This window comes from Stegodyphus dumicola, chromosome X1 (assembly GCF_044657685.1).
Source record: "Stegodyphus dumicola isolate Sdum_Otavi_A_Nest chromosome X1, ASM4465768v1".
Taxonomy (NCBI): Eukaryota; Metazoa; Arthropoda; class Arachnida; order Araneae; family Eresidae; genus Stegodyphus; species Stegodyphus dumicola.
In genome coordinates, this window is record NC_140780.1 from 242,063,846 (window position 1) to 242,085,375 (window position 21,530).

Here is a 21,530-nt window from a genome sequence, read left to right on the forward strand (position 1 = left end):
CGAAATAAATAGTCCTTCAGGGCAAATTGTTCCTTTGGACTAAAAATTTTCTTTCAGCTTAAAATTATCTTGTCTTGCAAAACTATTTAATAATATTAAGAAAAAGTAGATGAAAGTTCTTAAATTAAAAAAAAAAAAAAAAATCATTCAAAATGTACCTAGCCCCCTTGTCTCGTTGAAAACGATATGTGCGTCTTTAGTTTTAATTTGAATGGTATTTCTGGAATACCCTGCATCAGATAACCTTCTGTATACTAGTTTGCAAATTTCCGTATTTCGTACAGTTCCATCTTATTTTTTTGGACGATATCGCATCCCCAGATATCTATCAACGCGATTATTTCGCTGACAGTCCAGCAAGCAGTCATTTGCACGTCAGCCATGTTATTTGTTAAAATAAGTGAACGGCCCAATCGTGCAGTGCAGTATGGGAAATCTCTCCATCTCTCCATTTGCCCTGCTCCAGAGAGGTAGGAACATTCAACCAAGTTCTACCTCGAATTCGGCGAAGCAGTTAACTCTTTCGCATCGAGAGACGACCAAATCTGTTTTCAACAAACATCGAAAACGCCCGTGTTTACGAATTTGTCTTGGAATAGTTTTCCTTTCCCCCTTGCTGCTCTTGGAGGTTTTTCTGCGGTTTCTTCCATTGTGTGCAGTTTCACCTTAGGGCCGGATTGCACCTGCGAACGTCAATAGCTTTACGTATTTCTCCTTTATTTGCTTCAAAAGAATGATTGACATGTCTTTTAACAACTCGCGAAACCAATGAGCCATACACTAACGTGGAGGGGAAAGAACTAGGTAGAAAATAAACGAGGCGTTGGGGCGGTTTGCCGTTGCCTGAATGAACGGGCGCTACGGGCGACTTCGACGTGAAAGAGTTAATGCTTGTTCGTCATGTGAATGGGACACGTTGTAAAAACAGGTTTTCGCTACCCGTCGAATCTGTTCTTGTGAACGAGGCTATATAATTTTTCTTTATATCTTAAAAAGTTCAGCATCAATTTCACTATCATTCTAATTTATGTAAATTTATTTTTTTAATCTGTTTTTATTTTGTTGTATACTTTTTTTTTGTGTTTGAAATGTATATTTGTTTTTATTTATTAGCAAATTCTAATTGTAATTTTATGTTTATTTCTTGTGTATTTTCATGTATGTTTAATTTGTAATTATTAGTATTTAATTTGTAATCTGTATTTGTGTATATCTTCCATTTATAAAAATTATTATAGATAACATTGTCATATATAGAAACGTAGCATTTTTAAATAAATTTTTAAATAATATAATTTGTAAATAAATCCACATAAAACTTACTGTGATATGAATTAAGTATTTTCCATATGCTCATTTAAAACAGAACATGCAGAAGGAAAAATACAGTTTATATATTTTAAAGTTAACTCTGCAGCATATTTTATATTTAGTAGCAGTTTTTTAGCATGATTTTGCTCAGAATTTGCAGCTAAGTTGAACAAGACAGTCATTTTTCATAAGTGTAGAAATATTTTATAGTATATGTATGGTACATAGCTTATTTTTCTTTTTTAAGGATTTGCGAAACTACCAGTTTACTATTCCTGTGATTCCTGGTGTAGTGGTTCACATGGAAGAAAAGAAAACCTGTGTCAACATTCCACGTAACCGATATGAAAAGGTGATTTTTTCTGATGGAATACTATGAAATTTGCAATTTAGTAAATATATTTAATACTTTTAATTATATGCTTTAGTGTTTAGATATTCAACATATCTGAGATTCTGTAAAATTAAATTATGTCTACTATCACATTGTAAAACTATTTCATATGCAATTTTTTAATACTAATTATAGTTAGTGTCTATAAATACTTCAATAACTCTATAGAAACTTAAAGCAGTTTTTTAAATTTCGTAATAATGGCTATAAAACGTAAGTTTATATGTTAAAGATTTCATTCAAATCGTAAGTAATGCAGTGAGTATGAATGATTGATACATAGATAGATAAAGAAAAGGTTCTAGGTATAGTTCTTTGCCATGTGCTCTGAAAACTTTGTTGATATAAAGATAGATAAAAAGTTTCTAGGTATAGGTCTTTGCCATCTGCTCTGAAAACTTTATTATTCATAGAATTTAATTGTAACTATTTTTTCTATGCTTTAATGTGTTTAATGTTACAAATTATTGAGTCAGTGTTTTAATGCTTTATCTGTGTAGGTCAAGTTGAGTGAGAGAGATTGTACATTATTCAGTTCAGATTTCAATGTTAATTCGTATATTGAAAGTTATGAACAAAATATATTTTCCCCCTTTTGCTAAGATTTAAAATCGTACCATACTTGTTGACATATTTTTATGTTTTCTTCCATCCTTCAGGCTCTTAGGCACACTTAGGCTTTACTTGTAGAAAATTAGCATGCAACATTGGCTTGATTTTAAAGGTGGCAGGATTTTTGAAGATTTTTTTTTCTCTCTGAAGATTCATTGAGCCTTTTCATGTGAAATCGTCATCAGATTTTCAGTTTGTGTAAATGTTAAAAGCTGAAGTTGATAACAATATTCGCCATTTATTAATATATGTTTACATGTATGTATCTGTGTCTTCAAACGTGTTATCTCATTTTAATCTGCACTTTGAAAGTTCTGATAGTGTTCTATATGTTAAAAATTCACAAAATATATTAATGTTGTATGGAAATGTAATCATTCATTATTGAAGTGTTATTGCTGATTATTGTTAATTTTTTATACAGGTGATGAAAGTCTTAAATAGCAACAACGTCGAACATGTTCTAGCTTTGGGATCTAATTTTAGTACAGAAGCTGATTCACATTTAGTCTGTATGCAGAAAGAAGAGGGAGATTACCAAACTCAAGCAATCAGCATTGAGAACACTACTAGAAGAGGTACTGCAAATTAAAATTGTAGTATACACAGTACAAAGTCTTTAATCCGCAATGATCTATAATCCGGACCTCAAAGCTACAAACTTTCTGTGCATTTATAGCGTTTACACATAGTGGGTTTACATAGTGGGTTATCCAGCTTTTCAGATGAACATGAACAATTACTTCCATTGGAAGTTTTTCTTTCGGATGAGTTTTTCTTTTGAAAATGAAAAATGGCGGTAGTTTTGTGCCATCAGCACAACATGTTAGAACTACCGTATATCAGGTTTTTTCGTGACCTGTGGTTTTTATGGGTATTGAATTAGACCCTTTAATACTCACAATCTTGTTGGATGGTACATCAAATGTGAGTGGATTTTCATCCATATTTCCTATTTGACCGAGCTCAAAAGAAGTTTTTTTGCGTGCATTTATAACAAAACTATGAAATGCCAGTATTTTTTCTTCATAATCTTCTGGCATTTTCTGTTCAATAGTTGATTTGTGCGCATTGATAAGCCTTGCCTTTTCATGAATCTGTAGTACCAGCCCTCAGACCCTGAAAAGTTCCCATGTTTTTCTGCAAATCCTTTTGCCCTCATTGATTATCATTTTAGTTGAAATACTTATCCCAGATTTCCTCTTATCTATCACCCACATTTTTACGGCATTTTTAAGTTCAGGCCAAGAAGGAGCTGTGTATTGAAGGTTATGTTTTTATTTTTTAGCAGTCTTCAGTTGATCTTCCTGCAGTCGCCAAGTACGTATCATTTTTTTTGGTAGGTGGTGGACCGAAATGCCTTGCTGCTGCTCTGTTTCCGTGCACTTTGGCGTAGTTTAACACTCATAGTTTATACTGAATTGTATAGCTTAATCTCTTGTTTCCTGTAGTCATATTTTCTAGTGTATTTTTTAAAACAAATACTTTTAAGCACCAATACTGACACGTTTATACAGAGTAGCACCGATACCGACACGTGTGTCGGCTGAGTCAAAGTTTATATATTTAAAATATAGTCAAAGTTTATATATATAAGTCTATGTAAAGAAGGAAAGGCTCCATCAGCTTCGAGCTTTGGCAATTTTTGGTGTCAGATATTTCACGCATGCGCAAAATAATTATGGCAGATGTAGAAAAAGTCTAGACCTATATCCGGACTAAAAATAGCATTCGGTATTGAAAGTTAACATGTGTCCTTCACGTATAAGACGCTGGTAACTTTTTTGAGACCAAATTTAGGAAAAGAAGTGCGTCTTATATGCCGTCAAATACGATATATGGTGGTTGTGGCAGATTCCATTCGAGTCCGTATAGAGTCCAGCCAGTGAATGCAGACATATGTGGTCTTGCATTATCTTGATGGAATATTACTTTTTTGCACTGGAACTCAGTTCCACATATTTACAGGATTGGAATTGACAATAAAAGAAGAGAGAGAATGCTTATGATATGAACACAAGCATGAGAAGAGAGAGATGATGATATATTATTATTAATTTTGAAAAATTGAAGTTATTTCTCCATAATGAGAATAGAATCTACAGATTTTACAGAAAGAGGGCAAGAGAAATAGCACGGAAAATAGAAGCAACTAATTCATCTGATTTACTCGTTGAATGCTTGTGATGTCATATATCATTTGCTGAGGGTGTTGTGATTTTGAAGAGTTACCAGTCATTGATCAGTAAATTCTGACCCTTAATCTCTGTAATCTGATTCCCTACAGTGAAAGATGTTTACCTTGCTTTGGCTATGGTGAGAGTGTAGCACATATATCTTGTGAATTGTGATTCACCTGTAAGTTTTTTGGTGAATTATGCCACCTCTAAGAAGCTAAATTTATGAAGCCAGAAATTTATAGATGCATGTTCTGTAGAATTTTCATGCATTAAAGCATCTGAAATTTCAGTGAATCATGTGCACTGCAGTGTACACAACAAAGACTTCTCAGTTGTGCATGGCAGAAAAATTAATTATAAGTAGCACTTCTTTTCTGAAAAGCATACAGAAATTGATGCTGTAAAATATAAAGATATTAACAAACTTCTTCATAAAAGATGATGAAACAGATGGCTGTAAATATCAAATGCTAATTTTTCCGAATTTTAATTGAACATAATCTACTAATTTCAGTTTCTGACCATTCAAAACTGTTTTTCTGTGCCATGCTTGCAGATTCTGCCATAGCAGAAAAGTTAAGATGTGGCTATACCCAAAGTGGTGCAACTGTGACAACGCTTGCAGGAAGTATTGTTGCCACTGTTGTAAAATCAGTGTGCAATACATCATTTACTCCAAGTACTGATGGAAGTAATGATAACAAACTGAACTCTTTGATTATGACATACTATAGCAAAGAAAAGGGTGAGATGATTACTTCATTTTTTTAAAATGCACAAATAATACCGGAGAGGGTATTTTTTTACATGACTGAGTACTTTAGTAAAGGTTTAGAATGAAAAAAATTCCTTATAATTTTTTTCTGACAATGCTAGTAATATGTTGGGAAAATTTAAAGTGCAGCATCTTTCATTAAAATGAATCAACTAGATTTTATAGTCTACATAACACCTCTTGCATATAGCTTGGGGGGGGAGAAGCAGCTACTGAGCAATTAATCAGCTCAAAAATAGAAATGTAGTTAATAAGATATATATTTTTATTTAGAGGAATGTTCAAATTGGAAAAACAGCTTTAAACTTGCTGAACAAATTTTGGGACATAATTCAAAATCTCCATAACATTTTGAAATACTGTAGTACAAAATTATTTTCTCTTTTAGTGTCTGTAAGAAGAATTTTGGAGCAGCGAGATGCTCTTATTAATATTTTTGGTGATCAACCAGAAAACAGTGAGAATGCAGAAAAGAGATTGCAAAACATTAAAAAAAAATGTTACAATCACCTACCACCAAATTGTGTTTATTATTTTTGAAGCATGATTTACCATTGTTTAAAACAGTAAACACTCTGCAACAAAATCCTTATATGCATAAATGAGAAGAGAACTTTTTGCGACTTTTAAGGAATGTATTTGTTAAGGAATTATTTGTTAAGGAATTTATTATTTGTTAAGGAATGTATTTTGTGAAACCATCCGTAATTTCCGAAGAAAACATAATTGTTACTCTGATACCTTTTCTACTTAAAAAGTGTAATAAGGAAAATGAAAATTTAGTGATTGATGCAGAAAAAATTTTATATTTAAAAAATGCCAAGTTGAATGAAAGTGATTTTTTTTTTTTCATTTCTGTGCATTTCTTTTGGGAACTGCATGTTTCATGTGTGTTAGATAAATTTTGTCTAAATGATGTGTTTCTAAAGCATGCTAAAGTTGCTGACATGAACTTGACATTTGAAATTTCGTTTTCTTCCATTCATTTCTTGGTGAATACTTTGCCAACCAATGATAAAAAATATCCTGATCAAGTGGAAATTGAGTTTTCTATGCATTAAATATGTATATAATTTACAACAAATATTTTTAATTATTCATTTTTTATATACATGCATTTTTAATTAAGTGTAATTAAATTGGTTACAATTAATGGTTAATTAAAAGGTAACCTTATATACCCATTAAAAAATATGCCTTACATGTGCATTTTCAAAGTTTTAAAAATGTTGTTCGCACGTTGACCAATGACAAGTTTTGCTGTAGGTTAGAGTCTATGTGTATAGCTTTGGTTATGTCAGTATGTATTATAGCTTGCATTGGTTGATGAAAGTTTTGGTTTCAATATTGTTGGATAAATGATTCTAATTTCACCTTTAACCATTATGTAAGTATGTATGTGACATGCATTACATAAAAATCATGATAGCCATTAATTATCATGTGGTATCAGTTGATGGAATTATGTAACATCATAAAAATATCTGCTTAAACATGGGTGTTATTATTTTGTATTCTAAACAATATGAATGAAACTAGTTTAAAATAGCTATTTGATAGGAATGAACTGGACATCATTTTGCGAGTTGTTGTGGAGATCCGTTGATCAGCTTAATACAAACTTAGTGTTAGTCAGAACAAAGGCTGATTCTTTTTGTCATCTGTAGGTTGTGAAATTACTTTTAAGCATGGCTCCAACCGCAGAAGTTTAGTTAAGGAAGTCTTGTGCAAGATTTTTATTCTGATTATTGGGATGAAGGAGGGAGGGTAAATTAACTCTTGACTAAAATCTTCAGCTCATAAGATTACTGTGACAAGTAACCAGTTTATAGTCCTCATAATCTGTCTTATTTATATGCCTCTAATCCTTGGAGATATGAGTGAAACAGGCATGCCAATGTGCTAGACTGAAGGCCACTGGAATTTATTGTTTACAAATGAGTAATATTATTTCCTGTGGTCCTGTAGATTAAATTCTAAATACTTACATTCTAGTAGTATATATCAGAGCGCAGTTATGGCAGATGTTTCATGTTTGAGGTGGGTTAATTTTTTTAGATGGATGTGTTCCGAGTATTCACTATTAATATAGAGGTATTGTGCAACATTTGTGCAAGGAAAACACTTATCTTGCTAGTGAATTTGGAACTGAAAGAGTACTTCCAAATGAGAATACTGTGTGCATGGAGTGGCTTACTGCAGAATTTGCAGGTGCTTAAGAGGAACTATATTTATCAATCCCTACTCAGCTGATTGATGTTTTTGTAAACAGTATGGGGCACCGTATTAGTGAGTATGCATTGTTATAGAGGGAAATCACTTTTTAGATTGAAGTACTTTATTCCATTTTAAACTTCTAAACATTTTCTCATATATGATAATTTTCTGATGAAGTTTCATATAAAATGTTTTCAAGACATTTTAAACCGATATTGTATTTAATATTTTCATTAAATTTCATTAAAGTTCTTTGTATAATCTATTTTAACGTGACTTCTGATTTATCTCTAAGAAATGCCAATGTATATTGACTGTCGAATTTTGGAAAATTGTGTTGTTTTTTGTGATTAAATACATATATATATGGTTAACTTTCCAGTAAATAGAAAATGCTTCTCTTAGTATTTAAGTTTTCTGTGTTGAATTTGTAAATAAATGAAATTTCAGTAATTTTGTGGAGGTAACATACTCAAATTTCATTTATTCTTAAATGGAGCAGGAAAACTCAAGTCTGCAGATTTGGGATGAGGGAAAGATGTATGATTCCTGTGTGATGTAGAAACTGAATAAAAATCAGTGACTAAAGCAGATAATGATAAAAGCAGGGACTAAAACAATTATTTTTGTTATTAAATAGATATTGCATTTCAGTTTGGCTCTGTTTTTATAAGAAGTTCTTGTACATAAAAGTCAATGTCTTTGATGACATTAGACTGTGAAGTATTATTTTTGGAACTAGTGGAAATAGAGTTTGAAAAAAAAAAAAAAAAAAAAAAAAGTATGTAATATAAGTGTCATGGAATACATAAACTTTTTAAGAGGAGCTTATATGAAATATAGTATTGCATCCATAGACTTGTTAAGAACTATTTTTATTTGAATAAAATTTGTATGATGTTGCTTTTAAGCAGTTATGAAAGAAAGATGAATTTAGATTTGTTTCTACTACTGATATACAAACAAAAGAATTTGGAAAATAATGTTTTGTACTTTCTGTATTTTTTTTTTAATCCCACTAGTCACCGGTGCCAGTTTCATTGTCTTCAGCGGTGCTCTGAAAAGCTCTTCTGGACTTTCTGCAAAATTCAGTATTGTTGAAGATGGATTGCTTGTGCAGATTCCACAGGAAACAATGGTTTCTCTTCACTTGGCTCTTAGAGATATGAGAGATTTGACAATTGAATGTGGGCAGATTAGTGCCCCTGAGCCAGAGGAAGTTGTTATCATTCAGTGGACCAGAGATGATAAAAAGTTTAATATAGGGTAATTTTTATGTTTATAATGTGTACTGTTCTGTGCGTGGTTATGAGTATATTATATATTGGATTTCTTGAAATGTAATGAACATTGCTTTTGTTTTAGAATATGCTAATATGTTAGCACTTTATTTCATTCGAAACAATTAATGTAAATTGATCAAAACTGTGAGGACTAATATTTACACATACAATTTAAGCAGCTAATTAAAAAACTGATCTTCTTATGCTGAAAGTTGGGTAAATTCTTTAAGATTTACCGTCATCTCTGGGGAATTTCCTTTTAATCATTTAGTTTTCTCTCTTTCATGGAGGATACAGTAAAATACTTGTTAAAAGAAGGGATATTCATGAAATATTAAGATCATATACCAGGTTTATGAGAAAAATATCCTTTTCAGAATTGCTGTTAGATTCATGTGTAGGTTTAAGTATAGCCTTTTTTAAGTTTTGCAGAATCACTTGGATGCTGATTGTTTAATAATGCAGTTAGAATAAGTAGAAAAATATCTTTATTAATGCATGGAAGTTTTTCATTACTTACCTGAATTTATTCCATTAACTTTTTTTTTTTCTGCTAAAAGTAAGCACATTGATTAAAAGAATTTGTGGATTATATATACAACTCAGTCATTTGAGTGTTTGGGGATCCGTCAATATGCAATAAATCTGCTGAAATGATCATTCTTGTGTTTGACAAAATCAGTATCTTTATGAACGTGCACATGATGCTGAAACGAATGACTCTTTTTTTTTTTTTTTTTAACTTTAAATTATTAGGATGAATGCATTAAAGTTGGACTATTGAAATAAACATACAACAGTAACTAGAATTAAAGTAAAAAACCAAAAGTTTAAACCATGTACCTAGAGGATTTTGCATATTTTGAAATTTTTAGCTGTAAAATGACTTGACCAGTGGTTTTGTTTGGCATGCGACATTAAATGTACCAGAGAAATATTCTAAAGTAATGCATTTCACAACTTTTGTATTTTTTAAAATGTAAAAATGAGACTTTACATTGGTGTAATATAAAAAATGTTTAGTTTTTTTTAATATATTGAAATTCTTAAGAATTAAAGTAACTCAATAACTTAATTCATGTGAATTCATAACAGAAATTTGAACAGTCAAGTGCCATTTATTTAAATGAGATATTTTTGTAGTTAATGACTTCAGCAGATTTGGACATTTATTTGAAATGTTTCGTTTTTTAAAGGTTGCTTTTTCAAAAGCAACCTTCATTGCTTTTTCAAAAGGGCAACTGACATATTAATTTATCATTTCAGTGTTAGAAATAGATTCATTTTGTTTCTATTATCCTTATTTGTTAATTTTCTCATCATAATGTCATTTTTAAATTCTTGGATCGATTAAGCAGTTACACAAGGGAAATATCGGCAAAATTTGAAACTTGAGTATTAACTGCAACCCATGACCTGAATGTAATTGTTGTGTAGGGCATTGCATATTTCAAATACCTTTTAATATAGAACTGCCATAACATTTGGTGACAGTGTTAGTACCATTCTGGGGAGACGGGATGGTTTTTTTAGGTGTTTAAAACTTAGGTACACTAGCTCCCAAGGTTCATATGTATTCTATGGCTAGAAAAGTTGTTGTGTCATAGTACAAATTTTGAGGCATTTTCCAAGCTTTCTCAAATACCAAGTTTCTCCCCAGTTATCAAATAGATTCATGAATTTATAATTTTCCATTTATTTTTGTAGTATAAATACCAAAATTTTTTGTAATTTAATATTTTAAATATATTTTTTAAACTGATCAATAATGTGTTACTATTTCCACAGAATTACTCAGAAACAAATGTATTGAAAGGTACAGGGTATATCATATTGAATAGGACAAAAAAGAATAGCATAGGACAAATTCTATTATTGGTTTATAAAGGCAAATTATTTCTGAAAATGCAATTATACAAGTTTTATCTGGCAACAGTGAAAAATTTTATGGTTATGAAATCACCACTAGAGGCACTGTTAATCAAAATGTCCCCATCCATGTTGGGGAATGCATACTTAGTTTTGGAATATGCCAAGGTGTCATCACTTATCATTGTGCAAAGACATTTTTGCACCAAATTTGGTAAAGAACCACCACATTGTCCCAATATAGAATAGTAGGAAGCAGTTTCAGCATGCAGGCTACTTTTGTAGGAAAACCAGCCTGGAATGAACAACAGCCAAAACTGAAGTGGGTGAAAAAAATTCATGAAACATTTTTACAAAGTCCCACAAAATCAGCATGTTGTGCAAGTTCTGAATGTAGTATGCCTCTGTAATGGTGTGGCATGTGTTATGGAAACATCTACAATTTTAGCCTTGCACCTTCGAGATAATGCAGGTGTTAAAACCTTCTAACAAACTATTGCATAAAGTTCTCTGTGAGAATCTGCAAGATAAGCTGAAGGTAGATGGTTTCAGGAACAAGGATGAAGCCACTTTTCATATTTCTGGCAAAAATTGATGATTTTGGGGCACAGAAACTTCACGTGGTGTAATAGTCATGGGCATGACGTTTTCTATGCCACTTTTCAACAGTTGTGTTTTTGTTCCTGTTTTCTTCGGGGAAAAATCAATTAACCAGTGCATTTACCAAGGTAAGCTATCAGAATGGTTGTTTCTCCATTGGAGGAAGTGGTTCCTGGCTTCATTCTGCAGCAAGGTGGTGCTCCATCACATTGGCATAAAAATGTATGCTAGTGCCTGTGAATGATAGCTTAAACCACCGCTGTATTGCCTGCGCTGGATCAAATGATATGCTGTTGCTTTGTTGGCCACGAAATCACCAGATCACCCTTGTGATTTTGTCCTATAAGGTTTTTAAGACAAAATTTTGTTAATACCTACATTTCCCAAAGACTTGACAGGAATTGAAGCAGCATGTAACTGAAGTGCTTGAATCATTAACAAAGCATGTCCTATTGCGAGTGTGGCAGAAAATGGAATACTGCATAGATATTTGTCATGTCACTAGAGATGGCACACATAGAACGTCTAGAAACTTGGATAACTAGTTTCTGACTCACTCTGCATTTTTTGCATATGCCCTAATGCTTCATATTCACTCATGAATTCACAGTACACCCTAGACATGTCAGGGGTTTTGTCTAGTTTCTTCCACAAATTATTTAACCATTGTGTGGCTAGTCACCCAACTGAACATCTTCCCTTAATGGTAGAGTCACTACATATCTACCTTTGATATCCCGCTGATGGATTTTCACAAAATTATCCTCACATTCTACTTCTTTATTTTTCATTTTGAGTGTATAACAGCCTCAATTTCCCAAAACGACTTGATTAGTGAAGTCTTCTTCGACTTTCATAAATCCGCACTGAATTGTATTGTCTGAATTTAAACCAAAATTTAAACTGCTAGCAAAATCCAAATATGGAATTTTGAAAAGTTAAATGCGAATTTCGTGGATGAATTTGATCAGCCTTCAATAGTTCATTAAAGCATTTTGCACCTAACAAGGCATCTATTTTCTGTGGTTTTTTAAAATGCTGATCTGTTAGTTTTATGTTTTGAGGAAGCTGTGAAATTGTAAAACTAAAATAAATAACTGGTGGTGCTAAATCATTAATTTAAGTTACAACAAAGAATTCAAGAGCTCTGTGGTAATCACACTTGTTTGATATCACAGGAGTAAACTTGGATTTTACTAATAAAGGCCATTTCATTTAAACATGAAATTGATATGTTAATTTTATTCCTTTTTATTCCAAGCTTATTAGCGAAATCATAGGTAAAGGAACAATACTGACTTCGACTGTCAAGAAGAGCTCAATGTGCAATAAAATTCCCGAATGAATCTTTAACATAAATAACAGCAGTCTGTAATATAATGCTTCCTTTGAAATCACTTGTGAAGCAATTACAGACAAACTAGTCAATTCCGAATTGTTATTTTGGTTGCAGTTTGATAACATTTCAAAACATCTGGCATCAGTGTTCGGCTTCGAATTGTCTACTGAAGGAAGGTCAAAATTATTAAGAGATGTATCCTTCCTCTCTACGGCAGCCGCTCTGGTAGCAGACAATTGTGAAATATCTTGCTTGGGAAAATGCAACAAGGTATGATGTTTTCTCATGCGCTTTTTAAACAGCTGAATTCTGAACAACAGCTCTTTGCAGAATGAGTCAGATTAAAAAGCAAGCAATTAAAACATAATTTGTGTTTCTTAACAAATTTAAGACATTCACTTACAATCATTTTCAAGAAAGTGTCACATTTATACAACTTGTGAATATTGTTAATCTTACAAGAAATACATTTAAAATCTTGACTTTTAACATTTGATACAAAAGCCTAACCTTTTGAATAGTTTGATCCTTTCTTGCATTAAATGCATTTGATGACTGCAAAGTTCTAGCATTAATTTTTAGAAATGTAATAATCTCAGATAATTTAGGTAGCTTATTTGTTTTTGAATCTCTTGCCCACCAAAGACGAGTGGAAGCATCTAATTTTTCTAGCAAAATATATGCAAGAAATGTTTCTGAGAATCCCCCCCCTTTTTTTTTGTTCTAAAATTTCCAGAGACCTTAACACTTTCATTTATTGTGCCTACTAATTATAAAATAGAAGACAGGTTTTCTTTTTTTATGGGAGAAATTGACATGAACCGCTTTATTTGAGCAAAGACCTGATCACGTTTATTGGAGTGTCTCTCTTCTAAAAAATATTTTATACTTATTATTACAAATTGACAATTTTATAGTTACCATTACAAATTGTGATTGACTGAATAATTCTTGCTGCTTCGCCATGAAGCGATTGATAACTTCAAATACAAGAGTTTTTGGGAATTATGAATATTTGAAATAAAAAGATCCCGAAAGCGTAACCAGTCTTGAATATTTCCATTAAAAGATGGCAAGTTTAATTCAGGTAATTTTATACCTTATGCACTGGTATTTTCAATCTTTAAATTACTTGCCTCTTAAATGTGTGACATTTAATTAAATGTAATAATTTAATTAAATTATTACATTTAATCTTAAATGTGTGACATTTGTGTGACATTTAATAGTGTTGACATTTGTCATTTAACTTTAACCCGTAAAGTACCAATGTTCTCGACTAGTTTGCTGTTCAGTCACATATTTATCAAAATCTCTTTCATCAACTGCTTCAAATAAATTTTTAAAAATATCTGAACACTCATTGTTAAATTTTGCACATTTATTTTCAAAAAGTTGTAGCTGAAATTCATCACAAGTACATTTTTCGAAATCCGAAGTACCTTTTGTTATACTTAAATTTAAAATTCTTTTCTTAATAAACAATGCCTCCATAATTTAGAGCTAATTAATAATGCAGAATGTATATGAACAAAGTTACTTACCTCCAGTTGAGGTAATCCAGATGAAAAAATTATAATTCCAATCACACTAGTTGCGACGAATTCCACATAGCATTACACTCTTTTTATCAATTTAATAACACGTCATATTTTTGCCTTTTAATCAGCCTTTTATCTACAGATACATCTTCCTACCGGGTCACTAGGCCCACAAATGTTCGAGAATAGAATTGAATCACACAAATATTCATGGAATTCACTCACAAAATTTGAAATGGGCTGTATCATCTTTTATTTTACTTCTGTTAACAGACATTGCACACACATGTAAGAACTTTAGTGGAATATTTACTATTCGGATAAACACTCTTGCAATCCACTCCTTAACAACATGTCACCAACCTGAGCTACCAGCTCACACTGAATCCATGGCTGCTAGTTTTTCACATTGTTCTTTTTCACTCATGGTTGCCAGATCACTCTAGTTAAACAATATTCTCCTTAGATTTTTGGCGTCACTTCTCTTCTGCCTTAACAGTTCCATTCATTATGAAACACCTTGTAATCTGTTTCAAACCCAGAACTTTGAACTTGAATCATAGAACTTTAACTTGAATTGCAAATGAGATTTCATTTGTGGAAGGAAAAAAAATTAAATATTATATTTTGGAAATAAAAGCATTACTTTTATCACCAGCTACAAACTTCGAAAACATGTAGTATATTTGGTCTTGTTAATTTAAGTCCTTTACATAAAATAAATTTGTTTTTAGTAACTTCTGTGATTGAAGATGAGTGCTATCCAGCGTATATGTTCCATTTATGTAAAATAAATAAACACTAAGAAAGGTTTGCTAGGTTTTTGAAATATGAAAAAAAAAAAAAAAAAGTTGCTTTTCTCATTTGCATCTATTTTGCAATTTGTGGTTAATACACATAAATAGTGTCCAATAACTTATTTCTTAGCATATTCTTTTATTGATTTTATCATCTGAAAATTTATCAGTTACTTTATCAGTTTCATGTGAGTACCAGAGGCATCTCACCTGAAAGAATCTTGACTGCAGTTCTTAAGAACGATATGGGAGAAAGGAAGGAGAAAGGGGTACCAACAGAAGGCATGGATTTTGAAAGATCAAACACATCAGCAATAGATAAGACTGCGATGAGCTTTAACATAAATAGCAGAGCTAAGGTGAAATCGCATGTTTTAAAAGTAACTTGCATGTGAGAACACCTGTGACATTGAGGCAACAAAACCATTTCTTAGCACATTTAACTTAAATCTGTAATCATTGTCAAGCGTAATGCTACCATACTCAAAAGAAACGGCTACCATACTCTTTGTTATTCAATTACTAATATAACAAAATTGTTTTGGCATTGATGCATAAGCCGTTACTCAAGTTATCGTGTTGAATGAACATGCGACGATGAAAGTAAAATATTATAAATTTTAAGATTATTCTGGATTTTAGATCATTTCTAATATTGGACGTCCGTGTCTCAGACTTTGTGCTGTAATAATAATAGTGATTAAAAAGATTTTAATTTCTACTCACAGTTCCTTGGTCAGGACCAGTGCAAGTCTAATGTGTATATGTATATTTATAAATCAATAAAACTAACTCCTGAATTAATTGCATTAATAATGAATGTAACCGTCAGTGTATTGGGTGACATAAAAGGTCTGTCAAGTGCATATTATAAGAGGGTAAAAGCTGTGAAAAACCAGAAAACTGTAAAAACAAGAAATAATAAAGTATTTTTGACTATGATATCAGTACTATAACTGCTAACATAATTTTCTTCATAACTATTTCTGTCACAATTTTCACTACAGTCTAATTCTTTGTTCTCTTATAAGTGCAGATATCAAATTTGACATTACTACTTTCAATTCATTTATAATTTCACTTTGTGAATGTCATTTGGGAATTTTTAAAATATTAAAATATTTTAAATTTTAATACTAACTGGGAAGAAGTGATAGAAGAAGCTGGAAAGTTTTTAGAGAGACAAGGTTTTTTTTTTTTTTTACTTCACGCTTCGTAAAATCAGCTCCATTAGAGGAGGGATGTAGAAAAATGCTTGGAACATAGGCAAACAAGTATCTTTTGCTTACTGATTGCTTTAGGTTGGTCTATTTGTGGCAAAACACTCAAGGGCTATCTGCCTAAGCGGAGGTATGCCTTTGTGGTGGACTTTCTAAAGGGAACTTACTCATATGCTCATTACACATGGGGGAAACCATGAAAACACCCATGCAGCCAACCTAATCACAGGATTTGAATCTCGGACCAAACTGCCTGTGTTCAACAATTTTACATGTTGGTTTCCGGTGCTTACTTACTGAATCACTGCCCCTCCATCCTGTTTCCATCCGCACGCAATCAGCAAACAAGAAAAGGCTACATACAAGCATAATAAATGTAAAAAGTAGGATAGTGACTATATAGTGAGGTATGAGTGCAGTGTTAAGCTTATTTTAGTGACTATATCTTGACATATGAACGCAGTGGTAAAGCATGTTGTGGTAACTGTATGGTGACATGAGAGCATAGTGGCACTGAACATAGATAAATGCCGCTAAGGAATTTATTTTCATCGCTAAGGAATCCATTCTTTGTGCCGTTTTTTGATCTACCCCCAAAAGCAAAAAGTGTAAAAAGAATGTGTTCCGTTTCAGAGTGGTTAATTACAAAATTCTCCTCTAGTCTTTTGGTTTTAATACTTTTCTGTATGTTTCATAGAGCTTTGTATGCATAATGGATTAAAGTGTATTGTGGCGAGATATGATTGCAATGGGTTAATTATGCAGTGTTTTTCATATTGCTATGTATGCTAGGCCTTTTTTTCCATAAGATTGAAGCTGAGATTTTTGTTGAAGTAATAGACATTAATGAACAAGTGAGAAGTTTGTATGATTAATGTCTTCTGCAATTGAAAAAGCAAGCTGTATTAAGTGAAGCATTGAAACATAATAAAATAATGCAAGGTTTGAAAATGAGGTATTCCTATCACATATAGGCCAGTCGCTATGCAAGGAAAGCATTTCTTATGTAGTTTTTAGACAAACCTGTTAAGTAGTTGAGAGAAAAAGACTATATTTAGAAATTAATGGATTTATTTTGAATATTTTAAGTGACAAGTATACTATTCTTTTCATGAGAAGAAAGCATATATGCCCTTCTTGGATCAGTAATCAAGGGCAGGCAGGTATATGATAAATGTAATTAATTATATAATGTAGATGTGATTCACAAAATTATTAATTAAGGGAATCTGTCTTAATCCTTTCTTCGTAATTATTTAATTACCATTTTTGTATTTTAAATTAATGGAGTATTTTAAAAATTTATTTATGTATGATTATAGAGTGAGAAGCCCCATAGATGGTAGAAGCTTAGAAGGTGTATCTAATTTAAGAATTCATACCTCAACTGATTATGCTGGTGAAAATTATCTCATACGCTGGACTGAAGTTTTCTTTCTTGAAGTTGATGAAAATTCCAGTGGTTTGCAGTATGTACTGAAAAAATTTAAGTACATTTTTTTTTTATTTGCTCATGTGGTCTTCAGTTCTTAAATGTATATCTTGTTTTTTTTTCTCTAGTAGTGAATTGGTTGATCCTTGTCGTTTTGCTGAAACAATTGCACAGTCCTGTTGCATGGCTTTAACACCTTATCTTGACCAGCTTGCTGAAGCAGAACTCACCAAACTGGGTTTACGAGTAACTTTAGATTCTGAACAAGATAGGGTATGTATATATGTGTAAAATAACTTAAATTGGTCTCACAATTCGTTTGCATTTTCAGGAAGACTATTGAAATCTGATTGCAAACGCCTCCAGAAGACTGTATGCAGTGGTAAAAATTATTTCAAATCATTTGATTGTCTAGAGTAGCATTATGATGAGAAAGAAATAGATACTGGGCATTTAGATATGAGTGTAGTAAAAATGAGGGAACAGAACAGGAAGCCTTCATTATAAAAATAATAAAAAAAATTATACCATTGCAAAATGACCAGTATATATGGAAGATATTATTAAAAAACGTTGAGTTTATAAAAGAAATGCAGTATCTGCAAAGTGCATGCAAAACAAAACGAAGTATGCCTGTACTACTACTAAATTACAGTCCTGATGTTTTTTTGATATTTAACATAAAACTTGTTACTCTGTTGAAAAAAATTATGTACCGAAACCTGAAATGTAGCTGGGTTTTTAAAGCTTTATGAAAAGCCTGTTTACATGCGTGCATATGTATCTGTTGAAAAAAATTATGTACCGAAACCTGAAATGTAGCTGGGTTTTTAAAGCTTTATGAAAAGCCTGTTTACATGCGTGCATATGTATGTCACAGAACTCATAATATTTGTTTGCATCAGTTATCAAATTTATGCTGCATTTCTTATTTGTTAATTAAATATGCATATAAGTTATTTGTTAATTAAATATGCATATTGTTGCATATAAGCTGATTCAGTTTTGTAGTTTTTTCTTCATATTACAATATAGCTTTAATAAACTTTTCATCTTCCTTTCCTCATTCTACTTTGTTTCTTCTCTTCTTTTTGATCTATGTCATCTGAGTATTCAGGGCACTTCTGTTCTTTTTTTATATGGTGACAATGTTGGAATAAGGATATTCTAAAAAAGCGTTTTTAAATCTGAAAGCGTGTTCCAAGCCAGTCTGTGCATCTAACTATCTGTATTTATTTTCCCCTAATTACATATTCTATTACATCTATTATAAAATATATGTTTTTGATGTTTATTTTTGTGGGCAGCTTTTCAGTTGTCACAATGAAATGTGATTGTAGAGTTTGTGTAATTTCTCTGGGAAAATGAAGAATGAGTGTGCATCCTACTCCATTTTCCTGGCTTTCTGGATCATGAATTCATCTTTTAAGAGTAAAATATAAGGTTTGGAGTTGAAGGTAGTCCGGATTTTTCCACATAAAGCAAGCACAGTCAATTAGTAGTGTAGTTTAGGTAAAAATAACATGCTGAACAAATATTAATTTAGAAGTCAAATGACTAAAATTAGCATTATGTTTGTAATTTTTTACAGGACTAGTTTTGATGGTTTTACAGAACCATCATCCTCAACTGTCAAAGAGCAAATGCACAAGATAAGATATAGTGATAAGATAAGTATTGCTGGACAGGAGTTAAGCTACTGGTGCCATCTATTGATGAAACAAGAAAACTAAAGCATAATATCCTTAAAGGCTGAAGGTAGAGTTTGATTAGAATTAGGGTTGTTAACTAGAACAGAGGGATTTTTTTAATGTGAAATATCTCTAGAAAACCTAGTTCACCAATGGAAGATTTTTTTTGAATAATTTTGGCTGCAAAATGAAAAGTGTGATTTTTCAAACCAGCAATAATAGGCAACAAAGGACTTATGTGTTCACTTTTTCCTAACATGTGCCTCATGTTCTTTAACTCAAAATTTTTAGGCTCTCTTAGTTTGACCAATGTAAATTAAACCACACTGACAAGGAATCCTGTAAATACCCCAGGAATTTGTATCCGGAATGGGGTCCTTAAATATGGAATTCGGAATTTTATTGATAGGAGAATAGACGACCCAAAAGTTAAATTTCTGTAAAATATGTGCAATTTTATACCTAATTCATGGAAAAAAAGGAATGAAAACATAATTTTTATAATCTCCTAAAACAAGAGTGTACTTTTTGGTGTGTTGAGACGAGAATTTTTTAACTGCTTGGTTAATAATGCTGGGTTTTAAAGCCCTATCAATAACTACTGCTGCTAAATATTTTAGTTCTTGATCAAGAGTCAGTTTGGAGGAGCAGACTTGAAGTGCATGGGAAACAAAAAAATAAAATGAAGCTAACCTTTGTTGGTTGGATGACATGATTTGAAGTGTGGAAGGCAAACAGATAAAGGTTTATGGTGAACAGTAGTTCTGAAGTTGGATGTGTTACATGTGACCAAAATATTGAGGAATGGAAGAGAATTCATGTCTCAAGTTCAAAAGTGAAGTGAATAGTAGGATCAATGGAATTTGTTTCTGAAAGAACTGTATTTAAATCATTTTTATGACTGTCAAACAGGGTAAAAGTATCGTCTGCATTGTGGACGACTATCTAGCCAACTTTGTCGGTCCTCTGAAACCAAATCTAAATGCGAAAAAAAAGAGGTACAATGCGCAAAATTGTTTCTAACCTTGACATAATCATTTCGAATGCTGACAAAGGTGGCCAGATAGTTGTGATGCACCAGAAACTTACATTGATGGTATCAGTAACCTCTTAAATGAAGGAGCATGTAATCTGATCCCTAAAGACCCTTCACCTTCAGACCTCTCAAAAATAAAAACCATGATCAAATCATCAGAAATCCTTTTGACCAACTTAAAACAGTTGCTTATCCATTCTGCTATGAATTGTGCCAGCTGATATGCTCTTTATTATATTCATTTCCACCCTATTGTATCAAATTTAGGCAATGCCTTGTACCCATTAGCTAAATATATAGTTTCTAGATTTCCACCTCTATTAGATAATAACATTTACACCATAAAAAATTCAATAGAGTTTGTAAAAAAAGATTAAAAGCATTTCTCCTAGAAATTTACACTTCGCGAATTTCATTTCTCCTGCATTGGAATTGATGAGCTGATTTCCTTTATACAGTTCTGTTTGAAACAAACGCATTTTGTTTTCCAAAATAAGTACTTACAAGCAAACTGAGGGTTTAGCCATGGGAAGCCTTCTCAGGTCCATCCTGGCTGATATCTACATGCATTATTGTGAATCAAAATTATTTGAAACTGTAAACTTCCTAGTATGTTTCCACTACGTAAACCCTGTTTGATGGTAGTAAGATGAATTCTTTCACTAATGAATTTCATTGATCTGGCTATTCACAGTTTTTTTTAACTTGAGACATGCAATTCTCTTCCGTTCCTCTACATTTTGGTCACATGTAACACACCCAACTTCAGTACTATTGCTTACAATAAACCTTCATCAGTTTGCCTTCCATCACATTTCAAACCATATCTGACCAAACAAAAGTTAGCTTCATTTTATTCTTTTGTTTTCCGTGCTCTTCAAGTACGCTCCTCCAAACTGGCTCTTCTTGATCAAGAACTAAATTATTTAAAAGCAGTAGCTATTGATAGGGGCTTTCCACCCAACATTATTAAACAAGCAATTAAAATATTCTTGTCACAGAACACCAAAAAACACGCTGTTGTTGTAGGAGATTATATAAATTTTGTTGTCATTCCTTTCTTTCTTTCAATTAGCTATAAAATTGCACATATTTTACAGAAATTTAGCTTTCAGGTCATTTATTCTCCTATCGAAAAATTCCGAGTTCCATACTTAAGGACCCCATTCTGGATATGAATTCCTGGGGGTATTTACAAGATTCTTTGCCAGTGTGGTGTATTGACCAAACTAA

General features: G+C 32.0%; 1 protein-coding gene across 2 annotated transcripts in view; it reads left to right on the forward strand.

Moving 5' to 3' along the window:
- Sara (Smad anchor for receptor activation) overlaps nt 1-21,530 on the forward strand; it is a 112,466-nt gene that overhangs the window by 71,607 nt on the left and 19,329 nt on the right. For both annotated transcript variants that reach the window (XM_085807299.1, XM_085807300.1), the window contains exons 14-18: nt 1,559-1,663; nt 2,742-2,895; nt 8,512-8,755; nt 17,461-17,607; nt 17,699-17,843. In XM_085807299.1, the coding sequence (XP_085663425.1) occupies nt 1,559-1,663; nt 2,742-2,895; nt 8,512-8,755; nt 17,461-17,607; nt 17,699-17,843 (795 nt within the window). The remainder of the gene's footprint in view (nt 1-1,558; nt 1,664-2,741; nt 2,896-8,511; nt 8,756-17,460; nt 17,608-17,698; nt 17,844-21,530) is intronic.